The 26,020-nt window shown below is 45.9% G+C and overlaps 1 protein-coding gene across 1 annotated transcript in view; it reads right to left on the bottom strand.

The window, feature by feature from the left end:
• The window catches only part of MEI4 (meiotic double-stranded break formation protein 4), a 142,952-nt gene that overhangs the window by 4,706 nt on the left and 112,226 nt on the right, over positions 1-26,020 (bottom strand). The window contains exon 8 of the mRNA XM_054392998.1: positions 23,819-23,950. Coding sequence (XP_054248973.1) covers positions 23,819-23,950 — 132 coding nt within the window. The remainder of the gene's footprint in view (positions 1-23,818; positions 23,951-26,020) is intronic.

Here is a 26,020-nt window from a genome sequence, read left to right as displayed (position 1 = left end):
CTGGAGAACAGAAGTAATAGCTCAAAATGCCTTCCAGTTCGTTGTATGCACAAATCTGTTCACAATCAGTTAATTCAATCTAATAATTACCAGTAGGCAATGTATATAAGGACAAAACAATGCTTCAAGTGCCTTCAGTAACACAGTAGCATTCCTCTTCTCTCTTTGTTTTTGCTACTTTAAACAGATACCATGCTGTAAATGTAATGCAATTTAATGTAATTGATTACTTCATTAGGCTGGATTAAAACCACTGTGAAAGATATTAAAATATTATATTAAGTAATCATCCTAAATACACAGGCCACCTGAGCTCTTCAAAATTATTGCAGATGACTGCAGGAAAGAAGCATACCAAAAAAAAAAAAGAGTGACAGAAAATCCTTCAGGACTCACTAAATGAAAAGAAGCAAAATCAAATCCTATCAAAAATGAAGAAGGTGCACAGATTGGCTTTGTTCTGCTGTAACATTAGAAAGGATTGGAATGGAAGAAAGGATCAGAGTCAAAGTTGGGTAAAGCAATAAATCAGAAGAGGAATGAGTCAGGCCCACTGGGTATGTCTGCACTGTGAAGGCAGCTGTCTTCTCAAACTTTCCTCAAACTAGGCCCTCATCTGGCTCATTGGATCCAACTCTGGCTGTAGAATCACAGAATCAAGCAGGTTGGAAGAGACCTCCAAGATCCTCCAGTCCAACCTATCGCCCAGCTCTATCCAGTCAAGCAGACCATGGCACTAAGTGCTTCATCCAGGCTTTTCTTGAACATCTTTTCTTGAACATGTGATGGTTGGAGGCTGTCTAGGGTGCAGCGACCATGAGATAGTGGAGTTTTCATTATGCAGGGAAATAGGGAGGAGCAGTAACAGAACCCTCACCTTGGACTTTCGGAGGGCAAACTTCAGGTTGTTCAGGCAACTTATTCAGAAAGTTCCCTGGGTAACAGCCCTTAAGAACAAAGGGGTCCAGGATGGTTGGACCTACTTCAAACAGGAGCTCCTAAAGGCACAGGAACTGGCAGTTCCCACATGCCGTAAGACGAGCCGGCGGGGAAGACGACCGGCCTGGATGAGCAAGCAGCTCCTGAAGGATTTAAGGGAAAAAAAGAGGGTTTATCACCTTTGGAAAGGGGGGGAGGCAACTAGTGATATGTTTAAGGATGTTGTTAGATCATGTAGAAGAAAAATTAGAGAGGCAAAAGCACAGTTAGAAATTAAACTGGCTGCTTCTGTGAAAGACAACAAAAAGCATTTTTATAAATATATTAATGCTAAAAAGAGGGGCAAGAGGAGCCTCCACTCTTTGTTGGACGTGGAGGGTAACATTGTGACTAAGGATGAGGAGAAGGCTGAGATTCTAAATACCTTCTTTGCCTCCATTTTCAACAGTAAGGCAGGAGGACTTCAGGATAACTGGCCTCCTGAGCTGGTCGATGGGGTCAAGGAGCAGTGTTGTACTCCTGAAATCCATGTGGAATTAGTTCAAGACTTGTTGAGTCACTTGGATATTCACAAGTCCATGGGACCTGATGGGATTCATCCTAGGGTGCTGAAAGAGCTGGCAGATGAGCTGGCCAAGCCTCTCTCCATCATTTTCCACCAGTCCTGGCTCACTGGAGAGGTCCCAGAAGACTGGAAACTGGCCAATGTGACACCCATCCACAAGAAGGGACAGACAGAAGAACCTGGGAACTACAGGCCTGTCAGCCTGACCTCAGTGCCAGGGAAAATCATGGAGCAGATTGTCTTGGGGGCAATCACTGCACACCTGAAGGATAGCCAAGGAATGAGGCCCAGCCAACATGGATTTAGGAAGGGCAGGTCCTGCCTCACCAACCTGATCTCCTTCTATGATCAGGTGACAGCCTGGTGGACGTGGGAAAGGCTGTGGATGTAGCCTACCTGGACTTCAGCAAGGCCTTTGACACTGTCCCCCCACAGCAAACTCTTGGCCAAGCTGTCAGCCTGTGGCTTGGACAGCAGCACTGTGCTGGGTTAGGAACTGGTTGGAGGGCAGAGCCCAGAGAGTGGTGGTGAATGGTGCCACATCCAGCTGGCAGCCTGTCACTAGTGGTGTCCCCCAGGGATCAGTGCTGGGCCCCATCCTGTTCAATATCTTTACTGATGATCTGGATGAGGGGATTGAGTCCATCATCAGTAAATTTGCAGATGACACCAAGCTGGGAGCAGGTGTTGATGTGTTAGAAGGTAGAAGGGCTCTGCAGAGGGACCTTGACAGGCTGGACAGATGGGCAGAGTCCAACAGGATGGCATTCAACAACTCCAAGTGCCAGGTGCTGCACTTTGGCCACAACAACCCCATGCAGAGCTACAGGCTGGGGTCAGAGTGGCTGGAGAGCAGCCAGGCAGAAAGGGACCTGGGGGTACTGGGTGACAGCAGCTGAACAGGAGCCAGCAGTGTGCCCAGGTGGCCAAGAAGGCCAATGGCATCCTGGCCTGCAGCAGGAAGAGTGTGGCCAGCAGGAGCAGGGAGGTCATTGTACCCCTGTACACAGCACTGGTTAGGCCACACCTTGAGTACTGTGTCCAGTTCTGGGCCCCTCAGTTTAGGAAAGATGTTGAATTGCTGGAGCATGTCCAGAGAAGGGCAACAAGGCTGGGGAGAGGCCTTGAGCACAAGCCCTATGAGGAGAGGCTGAGGGAGCTGGGGGTGTTTAGCCTGGAGAAGAGGAGGCTCAGGGGAGACCTCATTGCTGTCTACAACTACCTGAAGGGAGGTTGTAGCCAGGAGGGGTTTGGTCTCTTCTCCCAGGCAACCAGCACCAGAACAAGAGGACACAGTCTCAAGCTGCACCAGGGGAGGTTTAGGCTGGAGGTGAGGAGAAAGTTCTTCACAGAGAGAGTGGTTGGCCATTGGAATGTGCTGCCCAGGGAGGTGGTGGAGTCACCATCCCTGGAGGTGTTCAAGAGGAAATTGGACGTGGCACTTGGTGCCATGGTTTAGATAGGCATGAGGTGTAGGGTGACAGGTTGGACTCGATGATCTTTGAGGTCTCTTCCAACCTTCTTGATTCTTGATCTCCAGGGACAGTGACTCCACCACCTCCCTGGGCAGCACATTCCCATGGCCAATCTCTGTCTGGGAAGAACTTTCTCCTCACCTCCAGCCTATACCTCCCCTGGCACAGCTTGAGACTGTGTCCTCTTGTTCTGTCACTGGGTGTCTGGGAGCAGAGCCCAACCCCCTCCTGGCTACAACCTCCCCTCAGGTAGTTGTAGACAGCAATGAGGTCTCCCCTGAGCCTCCTCTTCTCCAGGCTAAACACCCCCAGCTCCCTCAGCCTCTCCTCACAGGGCTGTGCTCCAGACCCCTCCCCAGCCTTGTTGCTCTTCTCTGGACATGTTCCAGTACCTCAACATCTCTCTTGAACTGAGGAGCCCAGAAGTGGTCTCAGTACTCAAGGTGTGGTCTAACCAGAGCTGAACACAGGGCAGAATGACTTCCCTGCTCCTGCTGGCCACACTCTTCCTAATACAACACCTAGCACCACCTTGCTACAGCAACAGATGGAAGAAATAATGCCAAAGTACTCAGCCTGGCTTTAAATGCACTGCTTTAGCCTGCAGCATCATTTAGGTCAGGATTTAAACCTGAGCCTAATTGCACATTAAGAGATGGCAATATATTCCACGTGGTTTTATTAATACCACTGCATGCCATCCTTCATGTTGAAAACAATCAACACTGACTCACCTATAAAAAGTAGTCACAGCAAAGGCCTGCTTCATACAAAGTCACACATTAATATCCCACAATTATCATTCTAATGTTCCTTATAATATTCATGCTTGTAAGCAGTGTTGGATAGCAGTCAATGACTTGTTCTTCTGGAATGCTTCCCCTTGCATTTATGTTGCAAAGCTTTGAGAAGGCAGTCACTGACTGGTGGGAATAATTTTGCAGGAACACAGCTAGGTAGATTTTTTTGAGGTTTATTTTGCCTTTGTTCATGCCTGAAAGTACTTTTCATAGAATCATGGAATGGTCTGGGTTGGAAGGGACCTCCAAAGGTCATTTAGTCCAACCCTCTCTGCAGTCAGCAGGAGCACCCTCAACTAGATCAGGCTGCCCAGAGCCCTGTCCAGCCTCACCTTCAATATCTCTAAGGATGGGGCCTCAACCACCTCCCTGGGCAACCTGTTCCAGTGTTCCACCACCTTCATAGTGAAGAACTTTTAAACAGGGACATCATCAACTAAAGTTAACTAATTCCAGTACAGTAGCTGCAGTATTCATCACAAAATATATCTGGTTGGAAGGGACCTCAAAGATCATCTAGTTCAACCTCCAACATAGCACTGAAGGGTCAACTCTAAATCATGTCCTTAAGCACCAGCTCCATAGGCTGTTTAAACACCCCCAGGGATGGTGACTCCACCACTGCCCTAGGCAGACCATTCCAATATTTGAGAACCCTTTCAGTGAACAAATATTTTCCAATATCCACCCTAAACCCTCCCTGGCATAGCGTGAAACCATTTCCATTAGGCCTGTCACTTGTCATCAAGAAGAGCCTGCCCCCTCCTCACTCCAACCTCCCTCCAGGTATGGAGAGACAGAAAGTTTGGTTCTCAGTTGCTTCAGGAAGGTGCAACATGCTTGCACCACCACCAGAACACACTGACACTGATGCTTAAAACCCATGCCAACCTGACCAACCTGATCTCCTTTTATGACCAGGAGACTGCCTGGTGGACGTGGGAAAGGCTGTGGATGTAGTCAAGCTGGACTTCAGCAAGGCCTTTGACACTGTCCCCCACAGCAAACTCCTGGCCAAGCTGTCAGCCTGTGGCTTGGACAGCAGCACTGTGTGCTGGGTTAGGAACTGGCTGGAGGGCAGAGCCCAGAGAGTGGTGGTGAATGGTGCCACATCCAGCTGGCAGCCTGTCACTAGTGGTGTCCCCCAGGGATCAGTGCTGGGCCCCATCCTGTTCAATATCTTTATTGATGATCTGGATGAAGGGATTGACTCCACCATTAGTAAGTTTGCAGATGGCACCAAGCTGGAGGCAGGTGTGGATCTGTTAGAGGGTAGAAGGGCTCTGCAGAGGGACCTTGACAGGCTGGACAGATGGGCAGAGTCCAACAGGATGGCATTCAACAAGTCCAAGTGCCAGGTTCTACACATTGGCCACAACAACCCCATGCAGAGCTACAGGTTGGGGTCAGAGTGGCTGGAGAGAGGCCATACAGAGAGGGACCTGGGGGTGCTGGGTGACAGCAGCTGAACAGGAGCCAGCAGTGTGCCCAGGTGGCCAAGAAGGCCAATGGCATCCTGGCCTGCAGCAGGAAGAGTGTGGCCAACAGGAGCAGGGAAGTCATCCTGCCCTGTGCTCAGCACTGGTTAGACCACACCTTGAGTGCTGAGACCACTTCTGGGCTCCTGAATTCAAGAGAGATGTTGAGATGCTGGAAGGTGTCCAGAGAAGGGCACCAAGGCTGGGGAGGGGTCTGGAGCACAGCCCTGTGAGGAGAGGCTGAGGGAGCTGGGGGTGTTTAGCCTGGAGAAGAGGAGGCTCAGGGCAGACCTCATTGCTCTCTACAACTCCCTGAAGGGAGGTTGTAGCCAGGAGGGGTTTGGTCTCTTCTCCCAGGCAACCAGCACCAGAACAAGAGGACACAGTCTCAAGCTGTGCAAGGGGAGGTTTAGGTTGGAGGTGAGGAGAAAGTTCTTCCCATAAAGAGTAATTGGCCTTTCAAATGTGCTGCCCAGGAAGGTGGTGGAGTCACTGTCCCTGGAGGTGTTCAAGAGGGGATTGGATGTGGCACTTGGTGCCATGGGTTAGTTGTCAGGAGGTGTTAGGGATTAGCTAATAGGTTGGACTGGATGATCTCTGAGGACTGTTCCAACCTGGTTAATTCTGTGATTCTGCAATGCAAATGTGATAGTCTGCTTTCACAAGGAACTCTGGATGTTAGCTATGTAAATAAGTTAAAGGAGAGAGAAGCAAATGGAAGAAAAATATGAATGACCTAAAAGATTAGCATAAAGGTAAACACTTAGGGGTAGTTTTGATGTGAAACTTTGAGTTAGCAAGACTGGAAACATGCACTGAATAGGACAGGAGCTGTCTGTGCTGCCAACCCTTCTACTCTTTCCAAGTGTAGTGGAAAGTGACACAGGGAACAAATGTCCTCTATGCATTACATTCCCTGCTTAGTCCAGACTGGTTTTGCTGTGCTTGTTAATCAATGTGAATATTACATAAGTGATATTTCCAGTAGTATGGTAAAGAATTTAAGTAAGCTGTAAAGAACAGCACAATCTGTCAGTCTAAATCACTGACTAGGCTGTGTAAATCCAGAATGTCTTAAGAGAGTAATTCTGCAGGAAAATGGGACATGGGAAGCAGTGGTATCACAGAATCACAGAATCACCCAGGTTGGAAGAGACCTCCAAGATCATCAAGTCCAACAGATCACCCAACCCTAACTAATCAACCAGACCATGGCACTAAGTGCCTCAGCCAGGCTTTGCTTAAACACCTCCAGGGATGGTGACTCCACCACCTCCCTGGGCAGCACATTCCCATGGCCAATCTCTCTTTCTGGGAAGAACTTCTTTCTAAGCTCAAGCCTAAACTTCCCCTGGTGCAGCTTGAGACTGTGTCCTCTTGTTCTGGTGCTGCCTGCCTAGGAGAAGACTCCATTTAAAAGGACATATGCAAATCTGCTCCTTCCTATTTCCTCAACCAAGGAAACCATTTGGGTTTATAAACTGCAACCCTACAGGTGAGTTGCACAGAAAACCAAGATTTTAACTTAACTTTTCCTGCCTCTTAGAATTGCTCTCTGACTCACTGTACCTACTGCTGTCAAAACTACTCTGAAATATTTACCTCCTTCCCAACATTGTACCAGGAGCTCACTGAAAGATTTCACACTGGGAACTAGGCACATCCAAGTGGAAGTAGTGTGGTATTTTTTCAATTATGTCCTTCTGGGATATAGCAATTATTCTTACAGTACAAAAGATTTCTGTTGCATTTTAAAAATCAAGAAACACACAAGGAAAAGAAAAAACACCCAACAACAAGAAAACAAAACAAAGAAATGAAGATTTAATAAAAATCAGATTACCAACAGTTTAACCTGAAATATAGTCAAGCAAAACTATCACAGGCTCACAGGATGTGAGGGGTTGGAAGGAACCTCTGGAGATCTTCCAGTCCAACCCCCCTGCCAGAGCAGGGCCACAGAATCCAGCACAGGTCACACAGGAACACATCCAGATGGGGCTTGAAAGTCTCCAGAGAAGGAAACTCCACAACCTCTCTGGGCAGCCTGCTCCAGTGCTCTGTCACCCTCCCAGTGAAGAAGTTCCTCCTCATGTTGAGGTGGAACCTCCTGTGCTGGAGTTTCTATCCATTGCCCCTTGTCCTATCCCAGGGTGCAAGTGAGCAGAGCCTGTCCCTTCCTTCCTAACACTCAGCCCTCAGATATTTATAGACATTGATTAAATCCCCTCTCAGTCTTCTCTCCAAACTAACTGTCCTAGCTCTCATCAGTCTCCTCCCCAGGCAGTGCTCCTGTCCCTTCATCATCCTTGTAGCCCTCTCTTGGACTCTCTCAAGTAGATCCAAAAAAACTAGGTAAAAAACTATGGATTTTTTTTCCCTAGGACAATGAACAGCCTTACCACAAACTGTGCAGTGAAATGATAGGGAACAATTATTAAAAATGCAAAACTGATAAAAGTTGCAAAACAAGCTGTGAAAAAGGCAGACAAAGCTGCCTGACAGCAAACAGCCAAACAGTGACTCACTAAGTCACTCTGAGAAGTACAGCCTAGCTAGATAAATCCCATCTATTGCTGAGGATCACAGGATCACAGGCTCACATGATGTTAGGTGTTGGAGGGACCTCTGAAAGTCATCGAGTCCAATCCTCCTGCCAGAGCAGGACCACAGAATCCAGCACAGGTCACACAGGAACACATCCAGAAAGAGCTGGAAAGTCTCCAGAGAAGGAGACTCCACAACCTCTCTGGGCAGCCTGTTCCAGTGCTCTGGGACCCTCACAGTGAAGAAGTTCCTCCTCATGTTGAGGTGGAACCTCCTGTGCTGGAGTTTCTATCCATTGTCCCTTGTCCTTTCCCAGGGTGCAACTGAGCAGAGCCTGCCCCTTCCCTGTTGGCATTCAGTCCTCAGATATTTAGGAACATTGATCAGACCCCTTCTCAGTCTTCTCCTCTGCAGACTAACCACCCCCAGGGCTCTCAGCCTCTCCTCCCCAGGCAGTGCTCCAGTCCCTTCAGCATCCTTGTAGCCCTCCCTTGGACTCTCTCCAGCAGATCCCTGTCCCTCCTGAACTGGGGAGCCCAGACCTGGATGCAATATTCCAGGTGAGGTCTCAACAGGGCAGAGTAGAGGGGGAGGAGAACCTCCCTGGCTCTGCTGGACACACTCCTCTGGATGCCCCCCAGGACCCCATTGGCCTTCTTGGCCCCCAGGGCACATTGCTGTCCCATGCAGAACTTGTTGTCCACCAGCACTCCCAGGTCCTTCTCCTTGGGGCTGCTCTCCAGCAGATCCCCTCCCAACCTGTCCTGCTTCAGTTTATTCTCCCTTCCCAGGTGCAGGACTCTGCACTTATCCTTGTTGACCCTCTCTGCCTACCTCTCAGTCTATGCAAGTCTCTCTTAGTGGCCTCACAGCCTTCAGGTGTCTCAGCCAAGCCTCCCAGTTTGTTATCATCAGCAAACTTGCTGAGCAGACTCCGTCTGTCTGTCCCCTCACCAATGTCACTGATAAAGATTTTGAACAGGGCTGGACCCAACACTGAGCCTTGGGGAAAGATGCACAGCTCCTCAATCTGCTGGACACATTCCTCTTAATATCGCACTGCAAATATTAGCTATGAGCAGGCATTTAAATTAAGAAGCAGAAGCAATGGTAAGATAGGAAATCAGTTATTTTAGGAGCCATAACTAGAGAATCCTTGATTTTACATGTAAGATTCCCTTAAGTTTGTGGTAATCAATTATTACTTCTACTTTGGGTGTGTATCAGACTGCACAAGGTTGAAATTTTACAGACCATAAAAACAAAACAAAGAATTCCTCCTTTGCTGCTGCATCTGGTACTTAGAAATCAATCCTCAAAGGGTTTCCTTTATGCTGCTTTGTTCTTGCATGTTATGACACTTGACCCTTCCTAACATCAAATTTGTAGCCATTTAGTGGTGTTTCTACAGCAGAACTGCCCTTGAAGGGGAGAGAAGAGCATATAAAACCAAACTAAATAAACAAGATATTTAGAAAAAGATATCTTGACTTATAGTTCTTACAACAAAGAAATGAAGGCAGAATCAGAGCAGCAATTCTGCCTTTTTAAAGCAATACCAAGCTCCTGGTGATCATCCAGAGAATTACAGAATAGTTTGCATTGGAAGGGACCTCCAAAGTTCACCCAGTCCAACTTCCCTGCAGACAGCAGGGACATCCTCTACTTAGATCATGTTGCCCAGAATCTTGTCAAGCCTGACCTTGAGTATCTCCAGGGATAGGGCTCCAACTACCTCCCTGGACAACCTGTTCCAGTGTTCACCACCCTCACAGTAAAGGACTTTCTCCTAACATCCAACCCAAATCTATTCTCTAATTTCAAACCATTGCCCCTCGTCCTGTCACTCCAGGCCTTCGTAATCAGCCTCCTTGCAGGCCCCCTTCAGGCACTGAAGGCCACTATCAGGTCTCCCTGGTGCCTTCCCTGCCCCAGGCTGAACAACCCCAGCTCCCTCAGCCTGTCCTCACAGGAGAGTATCTGGAGGTATGAAGTAATAAGGTTCTGTTTTACATAGTCTTCAAGTTAGAAGGGACCACAAAGACTTTGCTGATTGATCTGAAAGTTCAAAGGGAGGGGGGAACAAGTCACCAAAACATCACTTTTTTTTTCCCCCCACAAAATAAATGTAACCATCATTCATAAGGATGTATATATGTATATATATATATATATAGCTTTATCTTAAAGATGATTAACTGTGGAAGTTAGTATTTTCCCTTGTTAAGTTGCCAGCATATCAGCTGATATACCAAGTATCAACATTACAAAGTATGTTGAAGTAAAAATGTTAAAAGAAAGCACTGAGAAACCATTAAATAACCTATGCATAGGAAATAGAAAAGGATATAATTAATGGCATTGAAGGTAAGGGACAAAATTATAATGCAGGTAACTAATGAAAGAAGTTAAAGGGGTCATAGAGTATCCGAAAATAGCTGAGTTAAAAAAAAAACAAAACACACACAACAAAAAAACCCCAAAAATACAACAAACCCAAAGCAAGAATTTTAAAGCATGTTAGGGGAAAAAAATAAAAAACAAAATCAAATGCAACAAACCCAAAGCAGGAATTTTAAAGCTTCTTAGAATTAAAAATAAAATTATAATAATAAGAAACCAAAAGCAAAACCAACAAACCCAAAGGAATAAGAAGAAGAAGAAGAAGAAAAAGAAGAAGAAGAAAGAAGGAAGAAGAAGAAAGAAGAAGAAAAAGAAGAAGGAAGAAGAAGAAAGAAGAAGAAAAAGAAGAAGGAAGAAGAAGAAAAAGAAGAAGGAGAAGAAGAAGAAGACGAAGAAGAAGAAGAAAGAGAATGTGATGGTTTGAAAGAAGAAAGAGAAGAAAAAGAAGAAGAAAGAAGAAGGAATAATAAGAAGAAAAATAAACAAAATTATAACAAACCCCAAGCAAGAACTTTAAAGCATGTTAGGAATAAAAATAAAATATTAATAATAAGAAACCAAAAGCAAAACCAACAAACCCAAAGGAAGATGAAGAAAGAAGAGGAAAAAAGAAAGAAGAAAGAGGAAAGAAGAAAGAAAGAAGAAAGAAGAAAGAAAGAAGAAGAAGAGAAGAAAGAAGAGGAAGAGAAGAAAGAAGAGGAAGACAGAAGAAGAAAAAGAAGAAAAGAAGAAGAAAAATTAACAAAAATAAAACAAATAAACAAAAAAATAAGCAACCCAAAGTAAGAACTTCAAAGCATGTTGGGAATAAACATAAAACCCAGAATTACCCTACTAAATGTAAGGAGGGAAATTATAAAGCCATTACACAAACCCCCCAGAAATAGTCAAGAATGGTTTCTCCTCCAATTCTGAAGTGAATCTGAAGTATATCTACTGCCAGATGCTCTCAAGTTCCATGTCAAGATTCACATTAAAGCATCAAACTTGTATATTAAGCCCTAGATCACTGCTTGGAAGATCTCCTGTGTGAACCAGGAGGATGCTTAGGGGACTTGAGCATCTCCCCTGGGGCTGTTTAGTGTGGAGAAGAGAAGGCTGAGAGGGGATCTGATCAATGTCTATCAATAGCTGAGGGCTGGGGGTCAAGTGGAAAGGGCCAGGCTCTTTTGGGTGGTGCACAGGAATAAGACAAGGAACAAAAGGTACAAGCTTGAACAGAGAAGTCTTCAGTTCAACATGAGGAGAAACTTCTTTGGAGTGAGTGTGACAGAGCCCTGGAGCAGGCTGCCCAGGGAGGTTGTGGAGTTTCCTTCTCTGGAGACTTTCCAACCCCACCTGGATGCTTTCCTGTGCAGACTCCCCTGGGTGATGCTGCTCTGGCAGGGGGGTTGGACCTGATGATCTCTTGAGGTCCCTTCCAACCTCTGAGACACTGTGAGACTGTGAGACTGTGAACCTACTTTGGCAGTGGGGTTGGATCCACCTCCAGAGGTCCCTTCCAACCCCTACCATTCTATGACTGGCCAACGAGGCAGTGGCCCCTGCCAGATTCATGCTTGCAGTCATGAGTTTCTTGGAGCACAGTTCTGTCCCTAATGTTCACGCTGAATATTAGCAAGTTGCAAAGTTTCCTGTGCAAAAAGTGTTATGCTCAATACAGGCAGAAAATATTTCATGGTCTGGACTGCAAATAAGGAGTATGAAAGGAAGTAGACCTTTCTTCTGCCCTGGAAGGATCTGGGCTCAAAGAGATTTAATAAAATCACAAGAAAAAAAAAATCAGTTTACTTTCATACAGTTAATTAATTTTAGAATGGCATGGAGAAGTGGAAAAGTAAAAATTTACTATTCTGGCCAATCATTTCAGGGTCTGTAATTATCTCTCAAGCCATGCTTGTAAGATGCCAATTTATTTGAAGCCTCACATTTCACTGTCTGTGTTCCTGGATACAATTGGCAGCTAATAAAACCCCCATCTATGTTTTATTTATTAACTGAGCAGCCAGACGTGCACTTACTCCATTTCACATTAATTGCTACTTATTTCCCTACAGCAATGAAGCCCTGAAGGTCTTGTAGGAATATGTCAACTGCAACTTGATGCCTATATCTGAATTTGGTTTTTTCCAGATGCAATGCTTTATAAAATTAACTACTGAGGCTTCTGAGGAAAAAAAAAATAATTAAAAAAAAAGAATTTGCCAATGAAAGAAAAAGTTATAATCCCATAAGAGAATTGATCATTGCTGCTCCTGCAGACCTCATACACCACAAGGGTAGGGAGGTTCTACAGAGGGAATTGGATAGATTGAATCCATGGCCAACGTTACCAGGAGGAGCTTCAACAAGGCCAAGTGCCAGATCCTGACCTTGGGGCACAACAACCCCAAGCAATGCTACAGGCTTGGGGCAGTGTGGCTGGAGAGCTGCTGGCAGAAAGGGAGCTGGGGGTGCTGATGGGCAAGGAGTTGAAGAGGAGCCAGCAGTGTGCCCAGGTAGCCAAGAAAGCCAAAGGCATCCTGGCTGGGATCAGCAATGCTGTGTCCAGCAGGAGCAGGGAGGGGATTGTCCCCTGGGACTCAGCTCTGGGGAGGCCACACCTGGAGTGTTGTGTCCAGTTTGGGGCACCTGAATGCAAGAGAGATGTGGAGGTGCTGGAGCCAGTGCAGAGGAGGGCAAGGAAGCTGGGAAGGGGCTGGAGAATAAATCTGATGAAGAGAGACTGAAGGAGCTGGGGATGGTTAGTTTGGAAAAGAGGAGGCTGAGGGCAGACCTCATTGCTGTCTACAACTACCTGAAAGGAGGTTGTGGAGAGGTTGCTGCTGGTCTCTTCTCACAGGCAATTAGTGACAGAACAAGAGGGAATGGCCTCAAAGCTGCTACTGGGTAGGTTTAGACTGGACATTAAACAAACATTTTTTGATGGCAAAAGTGGTCAGGGCTTGAAATGTGCTGCCCAGGGAGGTGGTGGAGTCCCCAAGGCTGGCTGTGTTTGAAGGTGGTTTGGCTGTGGTGCTTGGGGCTGTGGTTTAGGGGTGCCCCTTGTAGAGTAGGGTTCTGGGTTGGACTTGGTGATGCTGAAGGTCTTTTCCAACCTGAATGTTTCTGTGATTCTATGAAATTAATATGCTTCAATTTCAACATAATTAAAGAAAAGTTAGAAATAAAATTTAAAAAGTGCACTGCCAACCTACTTCCAGAACTACACTGAGAGCTGCAAGTTCCTGAAAATCTTGTTATTTCACCTGATGCATTTGACTGCAAATCTTGACTCTCATTAAACTTCCCACTGGAGGAAACAGGATCCTTAGAATCAGTCTTTTAGATTCTTAGCTTCAGAGTTTGTTTGTTTGTTTGTTTTAAGGCTTATTTGGAATTTGGAACTTGGCACAGGCTGACTGGAGTGTTTCCAGAGGAGGGCAATAAAGCTGATGAAGGGTCTGGAGAATAGGCCTTAAGAAGAGCAGGTGAGGGAGCTGGGATTGTTTAGTCTGGAGGAGAAGGGGGATGAGGAGAGACCTCACTGCTCTTTACAACTACCTGAATGGAGGTTGTAGTGAGGTGAGGGTTGGTCTCTTCTCCCCAGTATCAAGTGATAGGATGAGAGAAAATGCCTGAAATCATGCAAGGGATTGTTTAATAGGAAAAAATCCTTTACAGGAAGTGTGGTCAGGCATTGGAACAGGTTGCCCAGGGAGGAAGTAAAGTCACCATCCCTGAGGTGGTCAAGAAATGTTTGGACATGGCACACTTGGGCCATGGTGGTGTTAGGTCGATGGTTGGACTCTATCTTAGAGGTCTTTTACAACCAAAACAATTCTATGATTCTAAATAAGATATTAGTGATCAAATGACCCCAGGCATCTCTCCTTTGTGAGCAAAACCCTAAACAGGAGTGTCTCGTGCACAGACTTCAATAGTATTTGCCATGTTTATGTTATGCCATCTCCTACTTGTGCAGATATTCATTGGGAGCCATCACTTCTGCACACATGAACCACCCTCAGTCACAAGTGACTTCAGAACCACACTGATTAAGAAAAAAAAAAAACAAAAAACAAAACAAACAAACAAAAAAACCCCCCAAAAAAGCCACCTTCTTTCCTAATACTGCACTGCTTACAGAATCATAGAATCAGTCAGGGTTGGAAGGGACCACAAGGATCATGCAGTTCCAACCCCCCTGCCATGGGCAGGGACACCTCACACTAGATGAGGCTGGCCAGAGCCTCCTCCAGCCTGGCCTTAAACACCTTTATGAAAAGAAAGAAACAGGCATGAGGGATGTGCTTTTAAAGACAATACAACAAATGAAAATTCAAGATCTTCTGGGTGGAGGAGTGGAGGTGGTGCTGTTAAGGATTAAGTGTAACACTGTGCTAGCTACTCTTCTGACAATTTCTCATAGCTGAAAAAGTGACAGTGAAGGCTCTTTAAGACTGCCAGCAAGGATACAGCACAAATGCCCTGCTTTGATTCCTTTGCCCTCCCTTCTCAGGCAGGACAATCAACCAGGAAGCACCTTGGGATGACAAGAGAAGTGCCAAGGTGCCCAGTCAGCAAATGGTCCTTTGGCTTAGAGTGAGAAGTGCTGCTTGCAGGCATGGCAGCCAAGTGTCTGGGGGTGCTGTCCCACAGGACCCGAGAATGATGGGGTACCAAAGGTCATATGGAAAAGCAAGAGCCCTTCCAGTCGCTTTGCCTGTCACCAGAAAGAAGCACAGCTTTGCCATGGCAACCATGCTATGCATTTTTCATCTCCTCTATGTTTAGTACAGCTTGTTTCAACTGTATCTTTTGGGGCTTTGCAGTAAAAGGTAGAATTCCTTCCCCTCAACTGTGTCTTTTGGGGCTTTGCAGTAAAAGGTAGAATTCCTTCCCCTCAACTGTGTCTTTTGGGGCTTTGCAGTAAAAGGTAAAATTCCAACACTGTTAAGAAGGGATGAGGCTGAATTGCTGGAGCAATCTCAAATGTCTTATTTTGTGTGTGTGTGTGTGTGTGTGTGTGTGTGTATCCTGATAACCCCTCACAATCTCCATTCAATTTCTTCTTTGAATATCTTAAGCTGCAATCTAAAACTGGTGAGGAGAAATAAGATAGAAAATATGGGTGACATGAAAAAGATCACAAAATGGCACAGATGATTTACACTCTTCTAGGGTTTGTTTTTCTCTCCTGAAACCAGACATTTAAATTTGATACTGAATATGTATCACTGGAACTGTTGCTGTCTTACAGGAATCCTAACAGAAGTGGCTGATAAGAAAACTGAAAACGCAAATAGAGGATTTTTAGGTTTGCTGAATGTGAATACACTGTGAATCAGGAGAACAGATACAGGGAATCTTGTTTCAGAGCATCGGGTTGGAGAGACAACCAAGGCAAAACTCACTGCTAAGTGCAGGTAGCATTATTTAAGACTTTGTATTTCATAAACAATAAAACAATGAAGAAATGTGCCTTACACAGGGCCTTAATAAAGACTGTAGTCCAGAAAGCCAATTGTATTCTGGGCTGCAGCAAGAGAAGTGTGGCCAGCAGAGTGAGGGAGGTGATTCTCCCCCTCTGCTCCACTCTCCTGAGACCCCACCTGGAGTACTACATCCAGTTCTGGAGCCTCTACTACAAGAAAGTAATAGAGGCTGGAGGTGCTGGAAGGTGTCCAGAGAAGGGCCATGACGATGAGCAGAGGGCTGGAGCTCCTCTCCTATGGAGACAGACTGAGAGAGTTGGGGTTGTTGAATCTGGAGAGGAGAAGGCTCCAAGGAGACCTTCTTGTGGCCTCCCAGTATCTGAAGGGGGCTACAAGAAAGCTGGGGAGGGACATTTAGGGTGTCAGGGAATGATAGGACTAGGGGGAATGGAGCAAAACTAGAAATTAGTAGATTTAGGTTGGATGTTAGGAAGAAATTCTTCCCCATGAGGGTGGTGAGACACTGGAACGTTGGTGGAACCCTCATCCCTGGAGGTTTTTGCAGCCAGGCTGGATGTGGCTGTGAGCAGCCTGCTGTAGTGTGAAGTGCCCCTGCCCATGGCAGGAGGGTTGGAACTGGATGATCCTTGGGGTCCCTCCCAATCCTAACAATTCTATGATTCTAAGCAAAGCTGCTGTGAAAGCTATGGACACTTATGCCTTCCTCTGTAACTCATACACATGCACTCACAGAAACAAAAACCTAAGTAAAATCATAGAATGGGCTGGGTTGGAAGGGACCTCTAAAGGTCATCCAGTCCAACCCCCTCTGCACTCAGCAGGGACATTCTCAACTAGATCAGGTTGCCCAGAGCCCTGTCAAGCCTCACTTTGAATATCTCCATGGCTGAGACCTCAACCACCTCCTCGGGTAACCTGTTGAAGTGTTCCACTACCCTCATGGTAAAATGCACAGACAAAAATGGTCTGAGGCAGACATCTATAGAACAAAATAGTTTTTAACCTGAATGCTTAACATTTGCAAAAAATCAGAAAATGAAAATAACCTCTTATGACACAACCCACTGTTATATGCCTGATCTACAGCGTAGGTGAAATGTGTGGTGTGGAAAGTTGTAACTTTTGTCTTGTTACTTGAAAGACAAAAGTCTTCTTTCCACATGTTCTACCTGAAAATTCACTCTCTTCTCAGTAGGAGGTACAATAACATCCTTCAGACATACAGCATTTAGCTGACTGAAGTGCAACTCACTCCTCTAATTTTGCTATCCATTTTGGAAATGCCAAATGGAATCATACAGCCTTTACTTCTAAGAAGAAAAACGTGTTCAATATCTAGAATTACCTCCTATTTTTAATGAGAAAGTTTTCACTCTTAAAAGCTCCTTGACCTCTTTAGCCTCAGTCTTCTGGGGCTGCCTCCTCCTGGCTACTCTGGAGCCAAGAGTCTGTGAAAGACAGAGAAGGATTGACTGGTAACCAGGGCCGACAGACAAAGGGAAGGTAACTGTGATAGGTTGTAGATGACTGGAAGGATGTTGGTGTGATAGTTTAAGAAAGATGTTGAGATGCTGGAATGTGGCCAGAGAAGGGGAACAAAGCTGGGGAGGGGTCTGGAGCACAGCCCTGTGAGGAGAGGCTGAGGGAGCTGGGGGTGTTTAGCCTGGAGAAGAGGAGGCTCAGGGGAGACCTCATTGCTCTCTACAACTCCCTGAAGGGAGGTTGCAGCCAGGTGGGGGTTGGTCTCTTCTCCCAGGCAGCCAGGGACAGAACAAGAGGACACAGTCTCAAGCTGTGCAGGGGGAAGTTTAGGCTTGATCTTAGAAAGAAATTCTTCCCAGAAAGAGAGATTGGCCTTTGGAATGGGATGCCAAGGAAGGTGGTGGGGTCACCGTTCCCGGGAGTGTTTAAAATAAGACTGGATGAGGCAATTAGTGCAATGGTTTAGTTGCTTAGATGGTGTTGGGTGAGAGGTTGGACTTGATGATATTGGAGGTCTCTTCCAACCTGGTTAATTCTGTGATTCTCTGATTCTGTGAGAAAGGCAATTTTAATTTTCAATACTGTAAGAACATGCTCCTTTCTAGGCATGTCAGTGCCATCTGAGGCTGGCTGTTTCCTAAAACAATTTGATCTGACGAGAACTCAACCCAGTGGGAAGTTGAGTCCAGGTGAAAGAAATTCCACAGTTGATGTTAGGTTCTTGGGCAGTGCTTGCCAAATGGATTGATAGGACTGAAATCAGCATAGAGAGAAGGGATTCTTCCCCTTTACTCTGCTCTGCTGAGACCCCATGTCGAATACTGCATCCAGTTGTGGTGTCCCCATCATAAGAAGGACACAGAGCTGTTGGAGTGAGTCCAGAGGAGGGCCACAAAGATGATCCAAGGGCTGGAGCACCTCTGTTATGAGGATAGGCTGAGGGAGCTGGGGGTGTCCAGCCTGGAGAAGAAACAAATCCAAGGGGATTTTAGAGCTGACTTCCAATACCTGAAGGGATCTTACAGAAGGCTGAAGAGGGACTTTTCATGAGAGTGTCATCCAAGTGCTAGACTGCAACCAACAATCTCCTAATTCTAAAGCTAATCAAGCCATAAAAATCCTATCCTGCCCAAGCATCCTTCAGCTACTCTTTCTGGAACACCCAGCTCCCTCAGCCTCTCCTCACAGGGCTGTGTCCCAGACCCCTCATCAGCTTTTGTTTGGGGCTTTTTATTTGTTTCTTTGGGGTTTGTTTTGGGGTTTTTTTTGTTTGTTTGTTTCATTGGTCGGTTGATTGTTTTTTACATGGTGGTTTGTTGTTTTGTTTTGTTTTTTTTTTTAAAGCCTAGATTTTGAGCCCAATTTGAAACAAGAAGATTTCCAGGAATGTTACTTATTTTCTTGTTGAGGCATAATATATTCTGATTTTCCATAATTAAGCATTTTTCCTTTTCCAGTATTGCAGCTCCATGAATGAGACAATTCATCAATATTAAGAGTAATAATTCCCTGGTTGACAGCAATACAGAATTCTCCTCATGCAATCCATATTTGCTGCTTCTATTCCCAAACACATCTGAGGTTTTCTGATTACATGTCATCCTCAATTTGGCCAGGCACATATAAGTGCAGCCCCAACCCTGTTACCTTTTAGCTCTGGAAGAATCCTCCTAAACTCCTTTCTCCTTAGCTCTATCCTTTTGTGGCAGTGTGAGAGGGAAGAAAGAAACTGCATGAACCATTTGTCATTTTGCAGCCCTGTCTGACACATATGCATCTCAAAACCTCATCTGTAATGGCAGATGACATATGCAGCAAAAGCAAGTACACACTTCAAAGGTGGATGGCACTCTTCTGACATACACCATGCCTTGACTGATTCTTTCACTCCTGTCTTTGAGCAGAGAGATTTATGTTTTCCCAAGCCTGCATCTCCCAACTAGGTGTATCCATGAGACAAAAGCACAGATCACAGAATTAATCAGGTTGGAAAAGGCCTTTGAGATCATCAAGTCCAAACCCATCACCCAACACCATCTAATCTGCTGTGAGGACAGGTTGAGGGAGATGGAGAAGAGAAGACTCCAGGGGGACCTTAGAGCTGCCTTCCAATACCTGAAGGGATCCTACAGGAAGGCTGCAGAGGGACTTTTCACAAGGGTTTCTAGAGACAGGGCTAGGGGAATGGATTGAAGCTGAGGGAAAGTAGGAAGAACTTCTTCACTATGAGGGTGGTGAGACTAGAATAGGCTGCCCAGGGAGATTCTGGCTGCCTCCTCCCTGGGGGTGTTCAAGGCCAGGTTGGATGAGGCCTTGAGCAGTTGAGTCTAGTTGAGAGGTGTCCCTGCCCATGGCAGGGAGGTTGGAATGGAATAGATGATCTCTGAGGTCCCTTCCAACCTGAGCCATTCTATGATTATTTCCTTTGTTACCAGTAGCATCAGCAGTCACAGGGAATAAAAAATAACAACTTTATATTTACCCAAAACACTATTTTGCAGCATCTTTAACCATTCACAATTGGAAAAGTTACAGTCTGTGCTTACAAGCATGATAAATAGATAAACTACACCTTAAAAAGGAGGAACAGATGGTGAATTATTTTCATGAGGTCTACATGGCATCAATCTCTTCTCTTTTACCTGGGTGAATCTTTGGTAGTCTGATGTGTTAGTAGAAGTCAGCAAAAAAATATGCTGGACAGCCATTTTAGTGTCTTGAACAGCACTGGACTGCAAAATGCATTTAGGTTTTCCAGCTGCATAATATTCTCATCTTTTTTTCTTTTTCCCTAATTAATGATTTTAGCCATTTTCTACCATGTTTGGGAAAAATAGTGCAGCTTTTTTCCTAACACACACACACACACACAAATGCTCTATTACAACATACCTGATCTCTCCAACCATAAATGTATCTATTTGCACAGATACAAAGAGGACTTCTAGGAAAGAGGAACTTATCTGAAGAATTCTCTGCATCACACCTGACACACTTGCATTTGGAATAAAGGATTTGGGCATGGAGAAAGGCTTATGGAGACAAGTCCTGACATTAATAGCTCAGATCTTAGCACTTTAAATCCTTCTGTAACATAGCTGAAGACAGCTCCAGGCAAACTCCATCTCCCCTGATGGATTGATTGCCAACTGAACCAGTCCATCTTGACATTTACAATGCCTCTAATTTGAAGGCTTACTAGAAAAACCAACCAACCAACCAACCAACCTGTTCTCCAGCCACAGAAATACTTCAGCCCTTCAGTTGCTTCCACATAAAGCTGTTGCTGTGTAGTTTGACATTTCAGTGACACAACTCTTTGCTACGGAGTGCTGAATGGCAACAAAAAATGTTCCAGAACCCCACACTCCATTCATATTCCTCCTTATTTTCTTCCTATGTATGTTGCCTGTATAGACTGCTGGTTTAACAGAGCTTCCCATTTAGAGGCATATGCAGCAAAGACCACTAACTGAATGCAGGAGACAAGAAACTCCAACACATGTATCCTGCACCCCAGCTCAGCATCAATCTTTTCCAACAATATGTGCACTTTAAGAGTTTGAGTACCTGGGAACTAAGTTAACTTCTTAATTATCTTAATTATCCTATCTTCTTAATTATTGAACTTGTCCAGAGAAGGGCACCAAGGCTGGTCTGGAGAACAGCTCTGTGAGGAGAGGCTGAGGGAGCTCATTAAGTGCATGATTTTTGTGATAGTTAGTTTAAAAATTGGTCAAATAGTGTACAGAAAGCAAAGTGACACTGGACAAGCTACCTGTCACCAATTACTGAGTAAAAGGGCTTTACAGAACCTCATAGTATGTCTTCCTTCTTGCATTTTCAAATCCATTTCCTAGTTTTTAATTTCTTTTTTTTTTTTTTTCAGTGGTTTTGGAATTAACATCTGGGGGGGGCGGTTAGAAATAGGCAGGGAACCAAGATGTGCTTTCCATTTCTGGTGCTCAGCCTTTGAAACAATTATCACAGAAGAAGATGTGCTATTGTGGTGAGGAGCTCAACATTTGGAAAGCAATCCACCTTCCATAGCATCATTTGGAATTTTAGAATCTAAAACTTGTGTCTGCGCTGCAGCAGCAATCCAACTGGGGGATCAGGAGGTTTCTATTCCATAGTGTGGTAGTTTGCTTCCAAACTGAGCTAGTCTGCCAAAGTTCATAGAATCACAGAATCAAGCAGGTTGGAAGCGACCTCCAAGATCATCCAGTCCATCCTATCACCCAGCTCTATCTAATCAACCAGACCATGGCACCAAGTCCCTCATCCAGGCTTCTCTTGAACATCTCCAGGGACAGAGACTCCACCACCTCCCAGGGCAGCACATTCCAATGGCCAATCTCTCTCTCTGGGAAGAACTTCCTCCTAATATTCAGCCTATACCGCCCCTGGCACAGCTTGAGACTGTGTCCTCTTGTTCTGCTGCTGGTTGCCTGGGAGAAGAGACCAACCCCCACCTGGCTACAACCTCCCTTCAGGGAGTTGTAGACAGCAATGAGGTCTCCCCTGAGCCTCCTCTTCTCCAGGCTAAACACCCCCAGCTCCCTCAGCCTATCCTCACAGGGCTGTGCTCCAGACCCCTCCCCAGCCTCGTTGCCCTTCTCTGGATACCTTCCAGCATCTCAACATCTTTCATGAACTGAGGAGCCCAGAACTGGACACAGTACTCGAGGTGTGGCCTGAGCAGTGCTGAGTCCAGGGCAGAATGACTTCCCTGCTCCTGCTGGCCACACTCTTCCTCATGCAGGCCAGGATGCCATTGGCCTTCTTGGCCACCTGGGCACACTGCTGGCTCCTGTTCAGCTGCTGTCACCCAGCACCCCCAGGTCCCTTTCTGCCTGGCTGCTCTCCCGCCACTCTGTCCCCAGCGAATAGCAGTGCTTGGGGTTGTTGTGACCAAAGTGTAGAACTCTGCACTTGGCCTGGCCTCTGCCCATCTGTCCAGCCTGGCAAGCTTTCTCTGCAGAGCCTCCTACCCTCTAACAGATCAGCTCCTGCCCCCAGCTTGGTGTCATCTGCAAACTTACTGATGATGGACTCCATCCCCTCATCCAGATCATCAATAAAGATATTGAACAGGATGGGGCCCAGCACTGATCCCTGTGGGACATCACTAGTGACAGGCTGCCAGCTGGATGTGGCACCATTCACCACCACTCTCTGGGCCCTGCCTTCCAGCCAGTTAATTTTGGGGGGGAATTTTCAACCTATCACACATAGGAAGCTAAGGTTCAGCTACTGGATTCTTACATAAATTGTATTTATGATGCATAAAGGGTTCTTATCACAGATAAAAAATGAAAACTTCATATCCAAAAATCAGTTTAAAAAAATAAGGATTCCAGCTGAGGTTATTTTAATATGTTCCTGCCTTGAAGTCAGTGTCCTGGTGTCAGCGAAATGCTGAAGTCTGAGCTTCAGAACTGGACACAATCTGCTGCTCAAGCTGGTTGCTAGCACTCTTTTGGTTCTGTCCTGAAGGGTCAAACCCCCAAACATACCCTAGCCCTAAGCACCTGCACATGTGCTAACCTGGACACTTCCTGGGGTCCAGCTGGTCAAGGTCAATGTCAACGTCTAGCAGGTGTGACTAACATTGCAAGCACCTCTGAATGTGCATCCCTGGGATCCAGATAAACATGTACCACATGTGATTAATTTCATGACACAGCTGGGAACTGTGTGTGCCCCTGGCCATGTTTGGAAATGCTCCATCTCATAGATCCAGTTATCAGGGTTCTGTGTTACCAAAGGGCATTCCCTGTCTTGGGACAGTATTTAAACCAGGCAAGAAGTCAGGCAACTCGCCTTGCTCTCACCCAGACATCAACAAGAGCCACAAGCATGTAGCTGAGGGCCTGCTTACCACCAAGAGCCAAGAGCTGCCCAAGTAGCAGCTAAAGAATCTGCTCCAGCAGACCAACAACTTCACCCAGGCCTTGCACCTGGACCAAGGCAGAAAGGGAAAAGCTCCAAGAGACCTGAATCCCAGAAGAGGCTGCAGCCCAGCAAGGGAGCACACAAAAGAGAGAGGCTCTTAGCCCTCTCTGAGCCAAGGGCAAGTTCCAGACTGTAAACTGGGCATGACAAGAGAGAGGTCCTTAGCCTCTCTGAGCCAAGGGCAAGCTCCAGACTGTGAACTGGGCATGACAAGACAGAGAGGTCCTTAGCCCTCTCTGAGCCAAGGGCAAGCTCCAAACTGTGAACTGGGCATGACAAGAGAGAGGCCCTTAGGCCTCTCAGAGCGAAGGACTGCTCGGATCATAGCCACAGCATCTGGGATGACACCAGACAGAGGAGCAAGTCGTGAGTCCCCAGCCAATATGCCACAGAATCCCATTGGTGGGAAACCCACAGCTCACAGCACCTGAATGTCCAAGCTGAATTGCTGTGTTGGAAAGGTTAGATCTGTGCTTGAATCATTTAACTGTCTTTAGATGTGCAGTGTAAACCCCACAACCCAACAACTGAATCTGTGAACACTTCTTTTGTAAACAAGTTAGGGTGGTGTTTGAAGATACCACTGCCCAAGATAGTCATGATAAAAGATATAAAAATATACATTTTTAGTACAGGTTCTTAAAGCAGCATACAGAATGATCCATTTATTACACAGACAAAACAATCCTCAGCAACACTCTTCAGCCCTCTCAAAGGAAAAAGCCAATAGTACCTGGTGAGCTTGAAGCAGCTGCTCAGCAAACTGACGGACTTCTGGGAGCAGAAGAGATATTAAGGATTTTCTTAGTATGTTGTTCCTTCCCAGCAGAACCAGGGTGTGTGAAATAGCATGCAGTGCCTGAAACTAAGGAGAAATAGTCTTTCAAAACAAATCTCTGTCTTTTTTACCTCCCTGTGATGGTTTAAAGTTGTCTTTTTGATTTTTCTTTGCAAAGTTCGAGCAGAGAAAGCGAAAGAGTGTAAATAAGTCACTGCTCGGTGTAAGAAAGCAAAATAATGATTGTCCTAAACACTTGCATTGGATAGAGAGAAATGTTTAAGAACCACTACTCAAAACAAAGTTGGGGCAGTCAGAGTCTGAGCTCTCAGCTTCCTTGCTGGGCTGTCTGGCTGCTGCTGCTGCTGCTGCCTCTCTTCTAGCTGAAGATAACACACTGACCTTGGTGAGCTAAGTTAACAGCCTCTCTGCTTCTATCTCTCTGCTTTCTGCCAGGGGGGCCTGGGAGAGAGGCCCCTGGGGAAAGTCTCCTTTGGGGGGAAGCAAAGGGAAATTGGTTGTGCTGTTCTGTTGATTGCATATATGTTTGCAAATGTTGTGAGTTGTGTGTATTTCATAGAATCATAGAATCAGTCAGGGTTGGAAGGGACCACAAGGATCATCCAGTTCCAACCCCCTTGCCATGGGCAGGGACACCTCACACTACATCAGGCTGGCCAGAGCCTCATCCAGCCTGGCCTTAAACACCTCCAGGGATGGGGCTCAACCACCTCCCTGGACAACCCATTCCAGGCTCTCACCGCTCTCATGGGGAAGAACTTCTTCCTCACATCCAGCCTGAATCTCCCCACTTCCAGCTTTATTTGTACATATTCATTGCATTTCATTATAGATTGTAGATTTGCTTGTAAATACAGCTTTCATTTACTTTCTAGACTGAGCTAGCCTGGTTATTGTCAGTGAGGGGCATTTCAGCTCTCACACTGATACACTCCCTCCCCCCCCCCCCCAAAAATATCCTTAAGGAGAAATGGGATCAACATTCAAAGAAAAGAAAAAAAAAAGTCAAATTCAAAAATTTGCAGAGTTCCCAACTCTACTAATTACACAGAAGAGATCTGTGAGAAACCCACATCCATCACCTAGAAACTTTCCTTTCTCAAAGGATAAGCTGTCAGATGAACAAACACCTCCAACAGCCTGAATTCCCCAGGAAGCAGCTTTTCAGCATTAGCTGTCAGCATGTCCATCTGCTGTCACAGAAAGTGGGGAACCACTCTGCACATGCAGCACTTCTGTTTGTAACAGGTAAGCAAATGAAGAGATGACTTCTTTGAACAAGTTAGGAACAAGTTCTTTGAACTGCTAGAAACAAATTCTTTACTCTGAGGGTAACACTGGAACAGGTTGCACAGGGAGGTGGTTGAGGTCCCTTCCCTGGAGATATCCAAGGTAAAGCTGGGACATCTAAACTGTTGCTGACAACATTTTGCTCAGGACTGTAGACCCTGCACAGGCTGTTGATTCATTTCTTTCAGGAGCTGAAGCTGATGAGTCTTTTTCTGGAATTTCATTTTCCAGTAAGTTACCAACTCCTTAACATAAACGATCAGGGGGCTGGAGCAGCTCTGCTCTGAGGACAGGCTGAGGGAGCTGGGGGTGTTCAGCCTGGAGAAGAGGAGGCTCTGGGGAGGCCTAATAGCAGCCTGCCAGGACCTGAAGGGGGCTACAAGAAGGCTGCAGAGAGACTGTTTGCAAAGGCCTGCAGGGACAGGATGAGGGACAATGGCTTCAAACTAGAGAAGGGTAGATTGAGATTGGATATCAAGAAGAAGTTCTTCACCATGAGGGTGGAGGAACACTGGAACAGGCTGCCCAGGGAGGTGGTTGAGGCCCCTTCCCTGGACATCTTCAAGGTGAGGCTGGACAGGCAACCTGATCTAGTTGAGGATGTCCCTGCTCACTGCAGGGAGGTCAGACTGGATGACCTTCCAGCCCAGACCATTCTGTGATTCTATGACATTCAAACGTGAGCAAGCTAAGAGTTACACTGGAGTGATGGAGCTAAGGTCATCATATCATTCTTTTGAATAAACACCTACTATGGTACTCCTAAGGCCAAAAAAACAGAGCAGTTTTAGGTCCTTTTGTTTAATAGCATGACTGGAACAACAGAAAACAAGGCCCAGACAGAAT

The sequence above is a fragment of the Indicator indicator genome, chromosome 2, assembly GCF_027791375.1.
Source record: "Indicator indicator isolate 239-I01 chromosome 2, UM_Iind_1.1, whole genome shotgun sequence".
NCBI classification, from domain to species: domain Eukaryota; kingdom Metazoa; phylum Chordata; class Aves; order Piciformes; family Indicatoridae; genus Indicator; species Indicator indicator.
Note: the sequence above shows the minus strand (reverse complement) of the source record. Positions and strands in the feature narration are given on the sequence as shown.